Source organism: Engraulis encrasicolus, chromosome 8 (genome assembly GCF_034702125.1).
Source record: "Engraulis encrasicolus isolate BLACKSEA-1 chromosome 8, IST_EnEncr_1.0, whole genome shotgun sequence".
Lineage (NCBI taxonomy): Eukaryota > Metazoa > Chordata > Actinopteri > Clupeiformes > Engraulidae > Engraulis > Engraulis encrasicolus.
In genome coordinates, this window is record NC_085864.1 from 36,283,521 (window position 1) to 36,305,086 (window position 21,566).

The 21,566-nt window shown below is 44.0% G+C and overlaps 1 protein-coding gene across 2 annotated transcripts in view; it reads right to left on the reverse strand.

Annotated features, from left to right (window-relative positions):
- Positions 1-446: 446 nt before the first annotated feature.
- The window catches only part of unc119a (unc-119 homolog a (C. elegans)), a 34,145-nt gene continuing 13,025 nt past the window's right edge, over positions 447-21,566 (reverse strand). The window contains exons 2-5 of one of the 2 annotated variants that reach the window (XM_063205598.1): positions 11,150-11,263; positions 9,344-9,443; positions 4,333-4,505; positions 447-1,542 (exon numbers count right to left, since the gene is read on the reverse strand). In XM_063205598.1, the coding sequence (XP_063061668.1) occupies positions 1,430-1,542; positions 4,333-4,505; positions 9,344-9,443; positions 11,150-11,263 (500 nt within the window). In that variant the 3' untranslated portion in view covers positions 447-1,429. Of the gene's footprint in view, positions 1,543-4,332; positions 4,506-9,343; positions 9,444-11,146; positions 11,264-21,566 lie in introns of both variants that reach the window. The other variant, XM_063205597.1, reaches the window with a different exon arrangement.

Consider the following 21,566-nt stretch of genomic DNA (forward strand, 5'->3'; position numbering starts at 1 on the left):
AACTTCCTTGTTTTACGTTTAACTGGCTGCAATGGTTTACAGTGTGGGTCTAGGTCTAAGTGGGCTCTCAACAGGCTAGAGCCCAACAGCGATGGGGTGATGAGGGTGGATGACCACTGGGGTGAAAAACGTCTAACAGGAAAGGGGTCAGTAGTTGGAGAAAACGGCCTATGCTGTAATACGCTGTAGGCAGTTAAATGTAAAAAAATAAGTTGCCCTGCTACCTTAAGTTTGTAAGTTAACTCAACTTGAGACAGCCTCGAGTTGAGTTAAGTAAGGGTTAACGTTCGGCGAGAAGGTCGCTACCGTGGAATAGCAGCACGACAGAGAGAATCTTTAGACCCCGACGCGGAGCGGAGGGGTCTTGTTCTCTCTGAAGTGCTGCTATTCCACAAAGCGACCGACTCGCCGAAAGTTAACCCGCTTATTATATGGATATACTTAAATGACTCACACATGGCGGGGACATTTCTTTAGGCCTATTTAATGTTAAGATTGTTGCTGCGCAAAACAAAACAGTGCCGTTGGGGAACACCGCTAGGCAACAGACAGGACAACAGGTGTTGTCTATCACAGCAGCTGATTAGAGTCTTGTTGAAAAGTCGCTTTAGCAGTGAAAAGTCTTGTTGCCATTGACAGCGGTCTGTTATAGACCAACCCGTCCGTTATCGAAAAATAACAGACGTGCGAACGTTGGGGAGCCCCGTTGAAATGAATGGAGCATTCGACCGATGACGTCACACCATATAATAAGTTGAGTTAACGCACAAACTCAAGGCTGCAGGGCAACTTACTTTTTTACGTTTAACTAGCTGCAATGTTTTACAGAGTACACAGTAAAGTGTGCTGTGTTAATCAACACGTACAGAGTACTGCCCAATGAAAAGAGGGTTCATGTTGACTCTATAAGTGCTGTTGCAAATAACACTGCCCAATGTACTGTGTACGTACATGTACTGTATATGGCTACAGTGGTCTGGGGTTTAGAGAGGCCATTTTGTCATTCACTACGTTTACATGACGTTTATCATTCCGAATTAATAATTCTGAATTAAATAGTTCCCTCGAGCTTTCTTTGATCTTTCATTTAATTCGGAATTGTGAGGTGTTTACATTACGTTTTCAACATGGAATTAAGCTTTATTCAGAATTTAAGTGAGTTAATTCCAAATTAAATGTCTTATGTAAACGTAGCAAATGTGTAGAATTCATCCAGAGCAGGTGCCACTTGCTGTGGCTCTTCCTTTTCACTTCCTCTGTCCGTCCCCTCGCAGCACCGGTGGCACAGCGACTCGAGTGAAGGAGTAAGAGAGCAAAGAAACGATCGAAGGGCCAAGCAGAGGTGCTGCCCTACACCTCCGCCATTTAGGAAAAAGTGGTGCTGCCCCCCTAGACCTCCGCCATTGTAGGACCCGGCGGTGCCGCCCCCCTAGACGCCGCCATTGTAGGAGTAGTCTGCCTTGTTGTGCATCACCAGCTGGTTGTCCACGAAGTAGAAGCTGTCGGACTGCGTCTCGTACGGGTGCTGGATCATCAGTTGGACTGAGTTGAAGAGAGGAAGAGAGGAAGAGAGGGAGGTAAAGGGGAACAGAAAATCAACAGGGTAAATAAAACGTGCGGGTCTAACAAAATATATCCCTGGGTGTGACGCAGTCCTGAGAAATGTAATGTTTAAATTCATGGGACGACTGGATTGCTCCCAAAATAGCATAGTTGAATCTCTGGTAAACCCGGCCAAGAGTTCTGTAAGGTTTTCTGCTGAGCTCAGGCGACATTGGAGAAAGTGTCTTTATGTTTGATGGCTGTAGGCCTATCTTGTGTTTTTCATTTATTTTATCCTTGTCTGTCTCTTATTTAACCTTTTGTAATTTGTATATGTATGATATGGACCATTGTGTCTGTCACAAATAAAGAATGAAAAAATGAATGAAAATGTCGTGCTATAAACTAGTATACTTGTGCAAAAAAAGGGAGCAGAAAATAAACAAGTAAAAAGGAGAGGCTGGAGCACACTGCAACTTAGTTTTCAAGACTTTATTCTGTGCACACACCCGACTAACGTTTCGGTGTCGCTACACCTTCTTCAGAGTCCAGGGAATAGGAAAATAATAGAAAATAAACAAGGTAAATATATGGTGCTGGTCTAAGAAAATGTAGTGCTATAATAAACTAGTATATTTGTGCAATAAGTTGGCTCTTCCTCCTAGACCGTCCCTCTTTTTAGATTGCATAATTGTACTTTGCTGTGGCTGTGATATCAGTAACATGTCTATGAACACAGAATCTCTCTCTCTCTCTCTCTCTCTCTCTCTCTCTCTCTCTCTCTCACGCACATGTGCACAAACACGCACACAGATCCTCATTTCGGAAAAATTCATAAAAACTTTGATCACGCAAATAAATTATGTGGGCCTCAATGGTACACACACCACACTTTGGTTAATGGCAACGCAAGTGTGGTACTGGAGCCACAGAGTGAGTGTGAGTGATATTTGTTTACAAGAGGGACCCAGAATATATATTTTTTCCCTCTTTGATTTCATCTGTACACGGTGAGCATATTTGTTTGGATAGCACATCAGTAGAGGAACAACTGTGACTAGGCTTCCGTGCTTTCTGTGTCTCGGCAGGGAAAGTGCTGGGTCGATTGGATGGGTGTGTGGGAGTATGTGACAGAGGGATGCAAGGAGAGTAATTCACACAGCACACATTTTGCCACAAACAATTACGATGTTTACACGCACTCTGTGCTTTCGCTGCATGCAGTCAGTTGACTATGGTACAAACAACAACAACACAGATTATTTTCCGGTTCCACTAAAGTTATATAACCAGGTTTCCATCCAGCGGGGTCCATTCACATTTTTAGCACTTTTATCCCATTTAAAGTGATGCTGTCCCATTTTTGGAAATAAGCTTATTGTACACCTCTCCTTGAGCTAAATGATTGAGTTGTATCTTTCTCGTGTACTTTCTGCCGTTATCTGAGTATAGCAGTGCAAATGTTACCTCCAAAATAAGCTTATTTCCAAAAATGTGAATGTTATATGTGAACCACCAAACTAACCAACTTCAAATGAACTCAAAACAAGATATAAACCCTTGTGTGTGTTTGTGTGTGTGTGTGTGTGTGTGTGTGTGTGTGTGTGTGTGTGTGTGTGTGTGTGTGTGTGTGTGCGTGCGTGCGTGCTTGCGTGCGTGCGTGCTTGCTTGCGTGCGTGCATGCATGCGTGCGTGTTTTATTAGCTAAAACCACGTATATGTGTTGAAGCAACTGAAAGTAGTCTTTCTCAGTTTCCAACTTTGTTTCAGTGATGCAGAGGTAAAATGTCTTCTGTAACCATTCAAAGTAACTAGTAGGTCATCTCTCTTTAGTGTGGCATCTTAGTGCAGATGGGGTGGCTGGTGGGCCTATTCTCTATTTGCTGAAAATACTCAACTACATCATAACAACATTGCTCTGACATTACAGAGATCCTTAAATATTAGATTAAGACATAGCCATTACAATTCTGGTGACAGTAAGGCTACACACTACATAGTCTCTGGCTAAGGGGTTTTTGTAGGGCTGCAACAATTAGATGACTAATCGTGACTAATTGACAATAAAAATTTGTCAACAAGAATTTTCATTGTCGACTAATCGCTTCATTTCAAAACAATTCAAAACTTTTTTACTTACTTTACTAATGCTCTATTACTTTATTGAAACCTAAAATTGCTCAGAACTTATGAATTGGACGCTGTGTTTTGGAGTAAATAAGCTACTATCATGATTTAAAGGTCATTGTGAGCTGGAGGTTGGAGCGCGTCTTTTTTTCATGACTAATCGTGACTAATCGTGACTAATCGTGACTAGAGCTATTGATTAGTCGACTATTAAAATTATTGTTAGTTGCAGCCCTAGTTTTTTGAGAGACCCTTCCCTATGGTAGTCTTATAAGCCACACAGTTCTGCCGAAAGAAAAATCGAACAATTACAAAGTAAAAGGTTTTAAAGGGGATGAAACTATTCATCTCAAAATCTGTAAGAACATGTTATAACCTTACTGTCACCAAAATTGTAATGTCTATGTCTTAATCTGTTACGTAGCCTCTTACTGCAGCTGTGGTCACCGGCGATGTAGTGCTGCGCTAAGGGGTTAAGGCTCTCGGTACTGTCGTAGTAATGTTGTTATGATGTAGTTGAGCATTGTCAGCAAATAGTGAATAGGCCCGCCGGCGACCCCATCTGCAGTAAGAAGCTACGAGGAATGAGAAGTGCCTTTCTCATGAAATGTTAGTGCTGTGTCTACGTAAGCATACAGTACGTGTGCTGTGCTGTATACGTACTGATGTCGTCTGAGAGTGGTGGCAGCTCGTAGATGTGCTCACAGGTGTTCTTGCTGCTGGGGATGCAGAAGCCGAACTCGAAGTCGAAGCTCTTGAGCAACTGCCCGCGGAAGTAATGCCTCTCGATCATGCGGAAGTTGTTGATGGGAATGTCGCCCACAGTGAACTCCACTCTGTGGTGGGTGGGGAGAGGAGAAGGGAAGAGGTGTGAGAGAGTGGAGGTGATGGGGGTGATTAGCTAGTATTTACCAGAAATGTATGGAGAAGTGCTGTTATGCATGCACTGACAGCACCAGCAGTTTGATATTAAATAAATTATATATCATAGGCTACTAGTAGTGCTGTAACTGGGGCTGTAGCAATACACTCAACTCACTATTTGGTTCGTATCTCCATTTTTGACCTACAGTTGGATACTGATAAAGTAACCAACCTAACCTAACCTATACCCCATGATTTTTAAAAGATACCTTTTTGATGTTCCTTTATAGGTAGAATAGGTTATGAGAGGCTACTAATTATATATATATTTTTAAGTTTTCAAATAATAATGATATTGATTTGAAGCTGGGAAGCACTATCACATACTATCATGTGGTTGTTTTCTGGACCAAAGGGTAACAGGACTTTGAAAGGGTGCATCACGATACTGCCTTCTTGCATCATGATACAGTCTCATGACCCTGCGTATTGCGATTTCTCGGTTCGCTACAATATTGTTACAGCCCTAGTAATTACTTTTTTTAAAAGATTTTTTTGTCTTTTTCGACGTTATTCAACAGGACAGTGCAAGAGGTGGGCAGGAAGCGAATTGGAAGAGAGACGGCGAGGGGTCGGCAAAGGACTCGGGCTGGGAATCGAACCTAGGTTAGGCAGACCAGTGCCCAACCGGTTGGCCACTGCAGGGCCTACATCCCTAGTATTAACACTGTGAGAACAGTACTTCTACTTCTACTTTATACAGTAAAAAAAGAACTGTTGTTTTAACGGAAAATTGCTGGCAGCAGTGGTTGCCAAAGTCTACCTTTAAACAAATAACGGTATATTTCCTTTTTACATTTTACGGTAAGATTATGGCAGCAGTGGTTGCCAAAGCCTACCGTTAAATAAATAACGGTATTAATTTTTTTACATTTTACGGTAAAATTATGGCAGCAGTGGTTGCCAAAACAGATTGGACAGATTATATTCAGGTGAGTTCAATTATAGAGTTACAATCAGACAACTGATTGGACTGATTATACTCAGGTGAGTCCAATTATAGAGTTGCAATCACAGACAACTGATTAGACTGATTCTACTCATTGGAGTCCAATAAACATCAACTTAATTAGATACCTAAATAAATGTCCAATTGCCAGATTGTCTAGTGCAGGCAGGTGGACCAGTCTAGTATCATCAATGAAGGGTATGCAAATCCATTCTTTATTTAAAAAAGGCCTGAAAATAACCTTAAGGAAAATGAAGGCCAAAGCTAGCGGGGCAAGCAAGCTAACAAACAAGCTAGTTAGCAAGCCACCATGCAGCCACCCTTACAACGTGACCTGCTAGCCGGGCCGGCCAGGTGAGGGCAGGCCAGCAGCCGGCCAGCCGGCCAGCCGGCCAGCCGGCCTTACAGCCAGCCAGCCAGCTAGCTAGCCAGCAATCAGTGAGCAGTACAATGCAACAGTCCCTGTTTAAATACATGTTCAAGTGAACCATGTGACCCGAGTGATGAAGCGTTTGGCAGGTGCAGGCAGTAAGTTAATCATTGCATGACAGCCCTTAGCACTCAGGTGAGGTCAGGAATTGATTGATAGATTGATTCGGATGGGGTAGAATGACAGTTTCAAATAGACTGGGCTACTTCTAAGAGCTCAAGGGATTACTGTCCCAGGTAGACTTTTTCAGATTATACTAGCCCAGTGATACTCACTATTTTTTCCTCAAGAGCCACATTAGGGGAAAAAAGTCAGGAGGAGAGCCGCATGGAGCGCAACACCCCCCCCCCCCCCTTTCTTTTCAGGGCCTTTCTTTTTTTTGGGGGGGGGGATTACATCAGATAGTGTTTGCCTCATTATACATGGTTGTATTATTATTTATGCAAATTATCATTATTAGTAGTAGTATTAATTATTAAATTAATAGTAGGCCTATTATTAAATTATTGAATTATTAATTAATTACCCTATGTCAGCAATTGCTGTTAGGCCTCCTAGCTCACTTTTAAACACTAAAAGACACCTCTGCTGAAGGGCACTTTTACATCAAAGAGCAAATGGGAAGTTCAGTTTAACACCAGTCTAACTCTGATCAATCGAACTCTGGCAAATTTGCTGTGTACATATGTGTACACCGGTGAAAAATAAAGTCATGTACCGTTTCTTGACTACTTCATCTTCACTTAACGGTATTTTCCAATATTTTCTTTTCAGTGAACAGTTCAGTATTTTGTACATATTGACACCAGTGAAAAATAAAGTTATGTACCGTTTCTTGACTACTTCATCTCACTTAACGGTATTTTCCAATATCTTCGTTTACAGAGAACAGTCCAGTATTTTCTACATATGACACCTGTCAAAAATAAAGTTATGTAGCGCTTTTTGACTAAATAGTGGCTTGCCATATTTAGTACAGAGATAAACTGTTTTACATTTTACGGTCCCTGACTGTTGCAATTTGACTGTTTTTTGCCGTAATTTCAACAGGCATTTTTTACAGTGTATACAGTACATCTCTGGTAGTTACAAATAAAAACGGAACACTCACTCAACTTCCAAGCATAAAGATACATCCTCTGGTGACAGTAAAAACACATATATTTAGCAGAAACCGCTTATTTTGAGCATAAACCGCATATTCTTTATTTCAGTGCTTATTTTGAGTTTGAGTGTGCCGCAACTAAAACAAACATGGCATGAAACAAATGTTGCACTTTTGCTATTTTGTATAGTAACATACACAGCTGTACAAAAAATGTTGTCGTGAATCGTGTGCTCCCTCAAAGCAATTCACACAGTCAATATACGTAGACGTAGGCTATCCAAAAACACAACATTTCATACAAGTTCTTCTGACACCCCTTCCCACCCCCTTGCTCTCTCTCTGTTTTTGACAGGGGTGAGTGTACAAGAGGCTGGGTGGCTGGCAGGCTGGCTGGCTGGCAAACAGAAAGCGTTTTGGTTTTGTCACTGCCATGTGATTGATGAAGCCAGCCTGAGCAGCTGACAACTGAATCATGCTCTCAAGGAGTCTGACGCCAACAGAGCCAAGGCAGAAGCAGAGGCAGGGGCAGGGGTAGAGGGGAGGGAGAGGCAGAGGAAGAGGCAGGGGTAGAGGGGAAGGAGAGGGAGAGGCAGAGGCAGGGCAGAGGCAGAGGCAGGGGTAGAAGCAGGGGCAGGGGTAGAAGCAGGGGCAGGGGCAGAGGCAGGGGTAGAAGCAGGGGCAGGGGTAGAAGCAGGGACAGGGGCAGGGGCAGATGCAGAGGCAAGGGCAGAGGCAGGGGCAGAGGGAGAGGCAGATGCAGAGGCAGGGGTAGAAGCAGGGGCAGAGGGAGAGGAAGAGGCAGAGGCAGATGCAGAGGCAGGGGCAGTGGTAGAAGCAGGGGCAGAGTCAGAGTCAGAGTCAGGGGCAGGGTCAGGGGTAGGGGCAGGGGTAGAAGCAGGGGCAGGGGCTACTCAACTCGAGGCGTTCTCAAGTTGAGTGTTTTACAGTTCAGAGGCAGAGGTAGAGACAGAGGCCGCGAGCCAGAGGCCAGGCGGAAACAGAGACAGAGGCAGAGCCAAGACAGAGGCAGAAACAGAGCCAATGCAGAGGCAGAAAGGAAGAAAGAGACAGGGACTGTGACTGATGCAGAACCCAGGCAGAATCAGAATCAGAATCAGAGGCAGAGACAGGGCCTGGCTCAATCTCCCCTTGCCTGGCTCAGTCTGTGGGAATAGTGAAGTAGTCTTATCTGCCTCTCCTCTCCATCTGGTCCATCTTTTTCTTGAAAGAAGCGATTAGAATATAAGCACGGCCATGCTGCATCTCAGATCCATCAGCTGCCTCCTATCGTACGGTATTTGAGTCTTGTGTCCATCTCAACCTTAACAGACACATACTGTAGAGTACACTCTCAGTCTTTCTCTCTCTCTCTGTTTCTCTCTCTGCCTGTCTTTAACACTCTATTTCTCTCTCTATTTCTCTCTCTATTTCTCTCTCTATTTCTCTCTCTATTTCTCTCTCTCTCTCTCTCTCTCTCTCTCTCTCTCTCTCTCTCTCTCTCTCTCTCTCTCTCTCTCTCTCTCTCTCTCGGTCTCTGTATGTATTTATGTGTGTATTTGTGAATATGAGTAATAAGCAGCTGGTGATGGTGGTTAGCATAACCCACCCACTCAGAGGCACGCAACACAATACTCATTTCAAAACAACTTATAGTCAGTCACAGGCACAGGACTAAAGATATCCGCACATGCACAGAATTGCAACGCTGCGACAGAGTGCACACTCTGGTGACCGCCCTGGCTGTTGCTGTTACACCCTGTTGTGCGTCTACTTAATGTGTCAACTTAATGTGCCGGTGGTGATCGCATTGGTGTTTCCTTCCTGGTTTTGGTGGTACTGTAAGTCACTGTGAAGGATCATAACACAGAAACACGCAACTCACCTCTGAACGCAACCCTTGCAAAGTTGCCTTATTTTTGACAAAATAAAACACAGAGGAAAGTCTCTCTTTTTAATTCTCTCTCTCTCTCTCTCTCTCTCTCTCTCTCTCTCTCTCTCTCTCTCTCTCTCTCTCTCTCTCTCTCCCCCTGTGTAAGTGTGTTTTTCTCTCTCTCTCTCTCTCTCTCTCTCTCTCTCTCTCTCTCTCTCTCTTTATCTCTCTTTATCTCCATACCTCCCTGTATGTGTGTGTGTGTGTGTGTGTGTGTGTGTGTGTGTGTGTGTGTGTGTGTGTGTGTGTGTGTGTGTGTGTGTGTGTGTGTGTGTGTGTGTGTGTGTGTGTGTGTGTGTGCCTGTGTGTGTGTGTTTATTTGCTCCTACTTACGTAGCGCCAATCTGCCGTAGCCTGAGGAAGGCGGGTGTGAACTGGTAGCGTACAAAGCGTCCTGCGCTGGGGTCTAGCTCCTTCTTGTTCCTGGCACTCTCTGGGTGGGTGGCATGAAAACAAACAGAAATAAATAAATTAATAAAAAATAAATACAACCAATTCATGGGCACGCTGCCATGCGTTTGAAGTGCTCTCACTGAAAGCATGCACACACTGCCACCCGGAGTTGTATAAAGTAGAAGTACAAGTACTCTTACAAATTGAGTAGAGTAGAGTAGAAAAGAGTAGAGAAGAGTAGAGTACCTGTAGAGTACAGTATCATTTATTGATCCCAGGGGGAAATGAAGGTGTCCTAGCATACATACAGCCGTCTCCAAAAGAGTTGTCGCCTATTTATCTGTTTGGAATAACAGCTAATAACTCATAGCTAATGTATTGCTCTACGAATAGCAAATATGTCACCATCTCTCATTGACCTCCATTGATTTTCATTGTGTTGCTTTCCATGATTACAATGACCCTAAACATACACCTAAGGCCAAAGTTGTTTTTTTTGAAGAGGTAAGAGTGATTCAGTGATTAAGTATGACACCCAATCTGCGTATTTGAAGTGTTTTGAGTGACTTATCTGCTCTTTTTCACATTATGTTCGATAGGCGACAAAACTTTTGTCTTGTGAAAATCTGCCCTGTCTGTGTTCATTAAAGGGTCAATCTTTCTTTGGTGAATGAAATTTATTTTTGTACATACATTTTCATTCGGGAGGGTTGTAGCTTTCATATGAGTGACTTCTGAAGCCAAGTGATTAATTGAAAGTCAGGTTACTAGCTGTTATTCCAAACTCTTTTGGAGGCGGCTGTAAATGATATTGCAAAGTTGAAACCATGTAATATATCATACTACTAGTGTTGTAATTACATCTGTAAGAGTACTTCTACTTCATACAACTCTGTCTCTTTCATCCCCTTTCCTCCTCCATCTATTCTAGCTGGTGAACACTGTGTGGCCTAAACACTACAGTACACAGTGCATCTTGCTGGGCGAATGCAGCACTAATTAAACAGACTCACCACAACACTCACCATAATCACCCTACTATCTAAGCTTTAAATTAACACTTAATTACTGACAGTAAGTATCCCAGGGTTACATGCATGGCAAATTTAGAAGATACGCTTCATCCAAAGTGACTTACAATAGAGGAAACAACAACCTACAATGTGTGGGGACAATACAGACTATTTATTTATTTATTTTTAAATATATTTTTAGGTGCTTTTATGCCTTTATTTGATAGGACAGTCTGAGATGGTGACAGGAGAGACGGGGTGGGATCGGGAAATGACCCCGGCCGGACTCGAACCAGAGTCCCCGTGGGCATGCCAGCCCAAATGTGGGGGGCTTAGCGCGCTGCGCCACAGTGCCCCCCCCCCCCCCCCCTTCAGACTATTTTTGACATGATTTTGAAGATTGAGAGAGATAAACCTGAAACCTGTACAATGTGTAAAGAGGTGATATAGGGTCTAGTGGTACTCAACAGGGGCTCTACAGCCCCCTAGGGGGCGTTAGGGAGCCATTGTTGGGGGTGTGGGGTGGGTGAGAAGAAGACAGGTGAGAGGGGGCAGTCAGTTGCAAATAGGGGAATAATAGATCCTATTTTCTTAATACTAAGGGGAGGGGGGGCATTGGCAGACTTTATGATGAGGTCAAAGGGGCATTGACAGGCTTATTGTCAGGTTCAGGGAGGCATTTATTAAAAAGGTTGAGAACCACGGAGTAGAGTCATGTGCAGATCACCACCACCTGGGGCAGGAGGTTTTGTGATCTCGAAGAGCACTGTTCCCGTCTCCATGTCTCGGATCTTGAACCGCGTGAAGTCAATGTTGTGTACATTGTTTTCGTGTCCACACAGATAGTCTGAAACAAAAAGAACAGACACAAGAGATGCATATTATTCTTGTTGTTCCTTTCTTTTACAATCAAATATGCCTTGGTTTACCCCTGTCCCTGTTCCCTGTTCACAGAAATACAGTACAAGCTGTTTCAGAAAACAAGACACTTGTTCACCCAATGTCAGCAGAAAATCTTTGGGAGAAGCATTTACATACGGTAAGCATTCCTACACACGGTAAGCTGATCACTTCTTGCATGCTTTCTGATTATAGTATAGTAACAATTATAGTAACAATACATCACAATGCAAGTATTAATACATTTTATTTGGAGAAAATAGCTTTCAGGACAATTGATCAAACAAAGGTGTCACTTGTCCTCCTGCCCTATTAAAATGCCTTTACCGATAAGGGTAGCCTATACCAACAAGAAGAGTCATTTTTGTCTTTGAGGAGTGAAAAATCGCCATGCAGAACAGAATAGGTGTATTTTGCCTATCAGAGTAGGTCTATCTAATCACATAGTGATCTCTCTGCTTTTTAGGATGAGCTGGTTTGGAAAATAGTCGTGACAGATTTGACAGGTTACAGTATCTCCTATTTTCCATCTGACTTCTGCACGCTAAAAACACATTTTCTGTCAGACATTCATACATGAATTCATGAGAGTCATCACAAAAGTAACAAATAAAATGTTTTAGTCAGAACAGCCTGTGAAAAAGTCCGGGTGCAGCAAAGCCACAGCCAATAGCAAATGCCTGCAGCAAAATTGGAAATGTTTTGGAGATTGCTGATGCGGTTCACCTGAATTTCCCCAACAGTCCAGCACCAGGAAATGCTTTATTACACTCAATTGTGTGAAAAAAATAAGCATGTATTGACCCCTAATGTACGCCGCCCCACCAGTGGAATGCTTTATATATGCACTATCATTATTTTGTTTTTGGTCGCGTTGGTTTGTCTGTTTGTTTGTCTGTCTGTTTGTCTGTCAGCAGGATAACTCAAAATGTGATGCACGACTTTGGATGACATTTTGGGGAATTGTTGCAAATGACAAATGGAACAAGTGGTTAGATTTTGGTGGTAATCCGGAACACGATCCGGATCCAGGATTTTTAAAAAAGATTCTTCACCATTGCAATATTTTTGACATTCCAGTTTCTAACTCCACAAAAACAAGGCAGAGAGACTTGAAATGGGGTGTAACATAGTCAAATATTCTATCAAATACCTACATTGGTGGAGGTCTGCACTCTCTGAGTGCATTTCTAGTTCTGTAATGCTCTATGCACATTAGGCGACAACGAGTCCTTAGTAACAAATCACGACTTGGTCATTGCCTGTCACAATAACCTTACAACAGGGCTGTGTGTTAAATCCTCCTCTTCACAGATTTACCTGCTGCTCTACAAACCTCCAACTGTCTATGCAATACAGTTAACTTTAAACCCCAGTCTAACCCAGTAACACTGCAAACAGGGCCGCTGACAGCTTTCACTGGGCCAGGGCCAAAAATCACATGAAAGGGCCACTGTCTCAAATGTGTACAGTACAATGTAATGGGGAATTCTGGGCCTCCCACTACCTGGGCCCAGGACACCTGGCCCGTTTGCCCAGTGCCAATGGGCCTGACTACTACAAGTACAAGGCTCTAGAAAGCGCAGCCAAGACAACCTCATCTGCCCTTTGTCCTCAAACAAATCCCCACTCGTAACCTTCACACAAACACATACTGGGCACTAGAACCGATAACAGCCTGAGAACGGGGGTTTTATTTATGCTTAGTAAAGAAATTCATGATTATTTAATTTTTTTTTGCAGTATTATTAGTTAGTATTGTCTGTATACATTGCATTGGCCAGTCCCTCCAGTTTTTCGCGATTCAGCGATCGCGTGGATTCATGCAAATTCAATGATATTCCGCATAATTTCACGATGCCACGTAATTCCTGTAAAGCCGCATATTTCCCGCAAAATTTCCTCTTTGTCCCCTTCAACATTCTGTGGAGTTTATAGGCAGCTACATCTTGCCAGCCTATGTTTTTAAAAAAATCTCTAACTTATAGCGATTCCCAAGTTGTCTCCACCCATCGCACAACGTGAACGTTGAAACGTGTGGTTGCTTTAATGCAGCCTACATTTTAACAGTTTAAATAGGCTACCTCCAGTCCAAGCAGCACAATCGAAACTATTGGCTATCTAGCTTACAAGTTTGGCTGGTATCCAATAAGACGAGTCAAGTGACAGTATGGTCTTGCGAAGAGTGCAGAGAATTACGTCGCGCGTGTGTGTGTGAGCGAGAGAGGGAGAGAGAGGGAGCGATTCCAAACTTGTCTCCATCCATCGCACAACGTGAAAGTTAACGTGTATGCTTTAATGCAGCCTAAATTGTACCAGTTTTGCCTACTCTACAAGCAGCACAATCGAAACTATTGGCTATCTGGCTTGCAAGTTTTGCTGGTCTATCCAACAAGATCAGTCAAGTGAGGTCTTGCGAAGAGTGCAAGCGTCGCTTGTGTGTGTGAGCGAGAGAACTAGAGAGAGTAGAGAGAGGCGCGCGCTTCCCAAAAGCACTCTGCAGAAAGGAAAGGGCAAGGCGAGGTCTCCAAATATATGACAAAATGCAGCTTATTTTAGTAAAGTAGACATCAGGGAAGTATTTTGTTTAATAGCAAAGCCGGTTCATATTGCTCTGAAAGACACTGAAGTCTATGCCTATGGGTTTACGCGCGCGAGGTCACCTACTGTAGTGACGCCCGGTGGTATTACGAGAGGAAAACGATAGCACTTGGGCTAACAGTAAAGTCAGTTTAGCCATGCATACCTGCCTATGATGAACCAGTTTTGTCGTTTGAAAAAACACTCTTCCCGGCGCTAAAGCAAACTGCCATTTCTGACTGACCCAGATGAAATCGCATGCACGGAACTCCACGATTGAGATGACATCGCATAGGCTATATTTCCCACCGCTTATCACAGTAGAGTAAGCGACAGTGAAACATTGTTCTTATGAAGCTGGCGGGAGACGTGCACATCTTAAGCTAAGCCTGCTTAGACTGATTGTGGTTTTCAGTTACCAAAAAAAACCCAGAAAGGGGTGCAAAATCTTTGCAAAAAATGAGAAAATCCCGCAAAATCTTTGCAAAAAATGAGAAAATGCCGCCACAAAATCAGACATTTTGACCGCAAAAATCACAAAATCCCAGTGCAAAATCCTGGAGGGACTGATTGGCTATGTTGTCTATATGTTGTATTGTTTTGATTCTGCTTGATCAGAGTAAGTATAAGCTGCAGTTGTGCATGGCTTGATGAATTCACAGTACCTGTCCTCCAAAGAATTACAAATTACACACTTTAACATAATAAACAAACAAAGAGAAAAACTGTGGCTACAGAACAGAACAGCAACAACTGTACATTTTGATGAAATTACTGAATTTAAGCAAATCTGGGTCTTCCTCCCTGAGTTTGGCTAAATTTGGCTAAAACTGTAGCAAAGGGCAGTGATGCTGGGCCCCCACATTCTAGACACACACACACACACACACACACACACGGACGCATGCACGCATGCACGCACGCACACACACACACATAGGGGTGGATGGGACAGCTGGCATCCTGCTATACCCCTCCTTTCCTGCCTTCTCCTGTCAGTCAACAGTGGCGATGCACACAGTGATGCCGCTGTCCTGTCGATATGAGCGACCTGTCAAACTGAGCTACAGCACCAAGGCATTACAACACACTGCAGTAGTGCCCCTAGGCGCAGGGCCGCAGACATCACGGGGGGGCAAAGGGGTATGTTGGATATGCAGGGAGATAGGGGACCCATAATTGGGTGTCCATTACATTGTATGTATTAGGTGGTGGGCCCTCTTAGATGTCTTTGTCCTGGGCCCAGCAAAAGCTGTCAGCGGCCCTGCCTAGGCGTAAGGGATAGGGTTAAATTCGGGGAATAATATTGCTTTGGTTGCTGCAAGTCAGTTTTGGTGACACAGGGCGAAAGGCTTTCCACATTTCTTTATTACCTCTCCTAGCTATAGAAAGAATTGTGAAATTGTTACACGTGTGTATGTGTAAAACGACAAGGGTTAGGGTTCGGGTTTGGGCTAATGTCAACAGCCTAGCTCACTCATCTCGATGCAACGCTGGCTACCCACAATGCCCTCCTTCCTGTGCCTGGATTACACCTAAGAGGCTTACAGGGTTTCATCGTCACATGGTACAGATTGGAAGATGCTAAGGGGATTTGAGGAAACTCCGGGGTTCTGATGCATCCCTCTCTACTATGCCAGCATACCAGGGATGGACTGGGATGAGAAAGCAGACTGGGCATTTTCAGTCAAGACCGGTCCGACAGGCCTTGGCAGAGACAATGAAGTCAGTGACAACAGTTTAGTAAACTATTACGAGCTATTTTGACAACAGCCAAAATTAGTATTTAGACCTGACTCAGCTGTAACAGAATGAGGACTGTCTGATAGCGCGGCATTGAGGAGAAGACCAGGCCAAAATCATCAACAGTCCACCAGGCAAATGTCCTGTATGCCTTATGGCCAGTGGTGTAGTCTACTTTTTTGTGGTGGGTATACTGTATATTTGAGCATTTTTTGAAGTGGGTATACTGTATATATTTGTGCTATTCAAAACAATGGATCAATCAATTTTAAGTGGGTATACTGAAATCCCTGAAATTTAGAAGTGGGTATACTCCGTATACCCGCGTTCTACAAACATAGACTACACCACTGTTTATGGCCAATCCAGCCATGCAGCAGACCATCATCTGGGCCAGTGACAGCATGGACCAGGCCCAGGACAAAGCCATCAAACCCCCCCCAACAAATACATACTGTACACAATGTAATGAGGACCCAATTCTGGGCCCACGATAGGTGGCCTATTTGTCTCCACATGTCGTCTTCTCTCCCTATCATAAACAGCTAGCGCACCGGCCACCTCTGTCCCTGACATCGGCACGACAACATCATACCAGTTCGACGACAGACATGGACGGTCGTGCAGTGGGGAGGAAATCGTCCCCTATAGCCCAGGCAGCTGACAGCTTTAGCCGCCCCCCCCAATACATTCAATGTAACAAGGACCCAATTCTGGGCCCCTCCTATCCTATCCCTGGGCCTGGGACAACATGCCCATTTGCCCATTTGGACGGGCCTGCCATTAGCCCTAATGCAATGGCATCACCTGGAAACACAGTCTGTGCTGGGCCTCGCCAGCCTTGCTTTAGTATGAAAAGCTGAATGGATGTGCTGAGATCATAAAAAGAAAAAGAAAAAAACAACAACAACAATCATACTGTACTGCCCATCTCTTCCTTCTATCTTCCCTTCAGGTTAAAGAACAGATGGGCTAAACTGGCTCTAGCCTATCGCTGTGCGTATTTATAGCCATTCTGCATGATGCCTATGTCTGCCACGAGCACTGAGCTGTGGTTGTGACTCTCACACACATCTGCAGCAGTCAATGCCGTGCGGTTCAAGGAGGTGCTTTGCCTGTCATAAAGCAGTGAAAGTACTCTTCATTACACCTCTTGAGAAGTTTTATTGGTCTATAAAATAGCCGTACTTTCATCGCCATCTTTAACTGAAATCGCTAATGATTGTTTTACAAGATGAATTGGAATTTAATATGCGTTCAAGTCTCTACAACTCGTTACAACTTGTCTCCTCATTTTGCAGTGAGCATCCACCTACCTCCTACTATACACCTACTACTATCGTGTGTGTGTGTGTAAGTGTGTGAGTGCGTGCGTGCACACGCGCGTGTGTGTGAATGAGAGTGAGAGAGAGAGAGAGAGAGAGAGAGACAGACAGACAGACAGACAGACAGACAGACAGACAGACGGACAGAGACCGCAAGATAGAGAGAAAAAGAGAGTGTGTGTGGGAGTGTGAGAGGTTTTCAGGGAAAGGATAAAGAGAGATAAGGCAAGTAATCACATGTTAGCTGGAGAGCCAGTGACATTTATACATTTAAATCACTCTCCTACTGCCATGATAAATATGCTGATTGTTTGCACAGTCATTGTCAGCTAACAACACAATACCAAAAGCATCTACTGTGACATTAAAATTGAAAACATTTTAAGGAGCGTGGTGGAGGGGCACAATTTTTTAAAGGTCACCTTCCCCGGCAAACCACTTCTTATTCCCACCTCTTTCTTTTCTGCTGTCTGTGTTGTATGTCTCCCTATTGGGCCTACACAGTAGGGGTGTAAATCACAGCCTCAACAACGATACGATACCGCAGGGATTCGATTATTTTGATGCTTAAGAATTCCTAGCTCTATTGTCTACATTAGCCACTGAAATACACAACTCATACTCTCATAATGATGAGTCATAAAAGGCACCTGGGCACTACTGTCACCTCACCATAGGCACATAAAAACAAGACTTCAATTTTGTTATAATAATTTTGACTATACAGTGCCTTCACCACTGGAAGCATACAGTAGGCCTAGAGGCTGTGCTTTATTACAGTGTTGTTATTAAAACCTGGATTTGTAATTCCACGACGATTATCCTTCAGCTCACATGGCAAGTCCTAAGCCCTGTTGTTATGCAAACATCGTAAAAATGGAGAGGTAACTCAACATTTGGAGAGTACTCTGGAACCAAATACACTCTACAAGATGTTAAATTAAACTGCTAAAGTGTTGAACTAACACTGCATTTAAAAGCCTGAAACTGGAGCATAGTCTTCCTCCCTTTATGGAGAGCCTGGTGAACGGGCCCATCTGCATATAGAGGCTACATCAACGCCAACGCACAATACATTCTCTTGTAGCACTCGTAGTAGAGACCTCAAAATCAATAGTGAAAAAACTACTAATGTACAATACATGATGACTGCTGAGAGACAACACAACTGTCACAAATACATGGAAAAGCAGAGAGTAAGATCACCTGAAACAAAGAGTGTTGATAAATACATAGGAATAGCCATGTCTATCATGCTTCAATGGGCCTGGGGCCACAGTTCCCTTGAGCCGCAAGCTTCTTATTTCCCCAACACTACTGGATGAGAGCAGGCACGCAGGCACGCAGGCACGCAGGCACGCAGGCACGCAGGCACGCAGGCACGCAGGCACGCAGGCACGCAGGCACGCAGGCACGCAGGCACGCAGGCACGCAGGCACGCACACACACACACACACACACTACTCGAGAGCTGCTACTTCAAGCACTACAGCAATAAGCATCCTTCTCGTCTCATGCCTGGGGGCGCTTGGCTCAGCTCTGCTCTAGTCTGCTCCGCTCGTGGCATCTCTTGTCGCCATGGCAATATCATAAAGTAGTGGTGGCAGTTAGGGAGTCACAGCCAGAGTCAGCCATCATGGCACTCTGCAATCACAATGACCACAGAGGCTTTTAGAAGAATCTATTTGCGAGAATAACCTACACATTCTCTAAGCCAGTGTTTCTCAACCTTTTTTTAGGCGAGGCACCCTTTCAGTTCATGAAAGATTTCAAGGCACCCCAAACCAACAAGCCGTAACATGGCATCGCATCCGATACCACACAAGCTTAGAAAAGTAACACATTTTGAGACGTCACACGTCCTATGTTCGAAGTTGCAACTGACTGAGGCGACCTATATTTACTTTATCGTGCATAAATGGCAGATGAAATATTCCACTGACTAGCATTAACTTATCAATTTAGACAATTATGTATTATATTACATAATTTATGTATCAGCCACGTTTCCGCGGCACCCCTGAGGGGGGCCCCGGCACCCCTGTTGAGAAACACTGCTCTAAGCCACTGGCTCTCAACCTATTGTAAACAAACGCCCCACTTTACCTCATCATAAGCCTGGCAACGCCTCAGTGACTGCAGCATAATGCCATGTCCAGACCAAGAGCGAACGGAGCGAACGAAGCGACGGAAGTCATTATTTCTCTATGGAGGGCACGCGACCAGCGCTACCAAAGCGAATTCGCCAGGAGCGAAGCGAACTGAGCGACCAAAGCGAATTTTAACAATTAAAAGTCATCTCATCTTATGGTAATGAGCTATGACGCGATTCGGCCCGCTCATACTGACATCCTCTAAGGACAGCACAAGAGGGGTGCTTATGTGGTGTGGTAGGGCAGTGAGAGATAGGAGATTCTGTAACAGTGTGTGTGTGTGTGTGTGTGTGTGTGAGTGTGTGTGTGTGTGTGTGTGTGTGTGTGTGTGTGTGTGTGTGTGTGTGTGTGTGTGTGTGTGTGTGTGTGTGTGTGTGTGTGTGTGTGTGTGTGTGTGTGTGTGCAGTAGAGCGAGACGATTACATGACTATTGGAATCAAGGAAGTCGCAGTTGCAAAGCTCTTCCTCTGTAGAGTCAGAGATTACCAATATCATTACATTAACTCTTGCCAAAAGATAAGCAGAAAAAAATTAAGACATGGACAATATTTTACTTTTTGTTTTGTGTGTGTGGGAAGGTTATGTGAGCAAAATACAGTAATTCTTGTTGATTATGAGGGAGAATTATTAAGGGAAGCTTAAATGAAGACACACGTAACATATCAATTTAATATAAGTTTTCATGGGGAAAACGATATCATATTACTACAAATACAGACATCAAGGTTACACATAATTTACCACTGCCATGAGATCCCATCCCAATCCCACGATTTGCCTTTTGAAATGCTCCGACTAATGATGACATTCTCTGAGTAGTAGAAGCAATGATTTGATTCGAGGCTATCCTGGGGTGCCTGAATGAGCGCCTGGCTGTCAGTGTTGCCAGATGTGTCTGACCAAATCCCGCCCAAAAGGCTCTCAAAAACCGCCAAAATGTTGCATTGTTAATTCAACAACTTACATTGACTTCTATGGGCCGAAAACGGCTTAAAAAACCGCCAAATAGCCAATTTTTCCCGTTTTTGCTCGCCGACGCTCATCCTAAGTAGCCCAATTGGGCGGGCACCCGCCCAATCTGGCAACACTGCTGGCTGTGGTGACTGTGGTGGAGCCAAGCAAGCCCAGTTGAACTGTACTGCACCAGAGATTCTTTAAGTATATAGAGATATACCAATAGGTTGCTATGGGCACCTAACATGAACAGGTTCCGGTCTGCCTAAAGGGACGTGTCATAATACTCCTAGCATTGAATAGAACAGTGCTTAGGTCTGCCTAAAGGGGGATTTCACCCCCCTCCCCCTTGCAATACTAGAACCCGGAAACAATGGGCCAATGGAACCTCTCTCTCTCTCTACTCTCTCTGACTGCACTGAGCTGTGTGGAGTGGCTGAGGAGGATGGGGAGACTGGAGTCTGCGTGTGTTGTATGAGGCGTTTCTGCCTGGATGCTCCCTAAAGACTCAGGCTTTACTGCGGCACACAAGTCCGCTGACAGATTTGACCAGACCCGGGACAATATCATCTGAAAGGGGCCCCCCCTTTTCACACTGATCTTTATATAGTACATATATTGTACAGTGTTTAGCTTTGTTAGTCAGTGTCTGTCTGTAGTCCTCCCTGTTCACCTGTGGATGTTCAGTGCTTGTCTTTGTTCCATGTGTTTGTGGAAAAAAAGCCAATAAAAAGTAAATTACAAAAAAAGAAAGGGCCCCCCTTTCAATGCCTACTGTGTAATTGGGACTCAATTCTGGGCACCTGTCTCCTCTGCTCTCCCTGGGGCCCGGGACAACTGACCTGCTTTACCGTTGGGGGGGGTGCCTGGTGGCACACAATAAATCCCACATCCCCGACCCCATCCTTCCTTCCTCCTTTCAACCCTGAAATGATTCTCATCATAAAACACCATCAAACAGGGGCACTGGTGAAAGCTGTGACGAGCAGATAATGAGTATGGAGCCAGCCGTGTGTGTGCTATATACAGTGTGTGGGAGGAGTGGTGTGGCGATATAACATCATACATTTACATTCTATTGAAAGAAAGGATTTGAAACGCATAATGTGATTCCAAAATTGTTTCTGGTTGATGACTAGGAAGCTGCCACAATATGTACTATGAGGGATTTAGACTTTAGGGAAAGGATGTCGATGAGTGACTGAATGAATGAATGAATGAATGACTGAATGACTGAATGACTGAATGAATGAATGAATGAATGAATGAATGAATGAATGAATGAATGAATGAAAAAAAATCCTTTGCTTACAAGCAGTGAGTCATCTGTCATAATAAGCATGCAGTGACCCAGATTTTGGACTATCAAGATTTGATATGATGATGGTGACCTTTGAAAACATCTGATAAGACATTCTCGTGCACAAGAATTCCTGTGAAACCTAGCTGGAATGGCTTCAAGCACTAGCATAAAGCATGAATCAGAGAGAGAGAG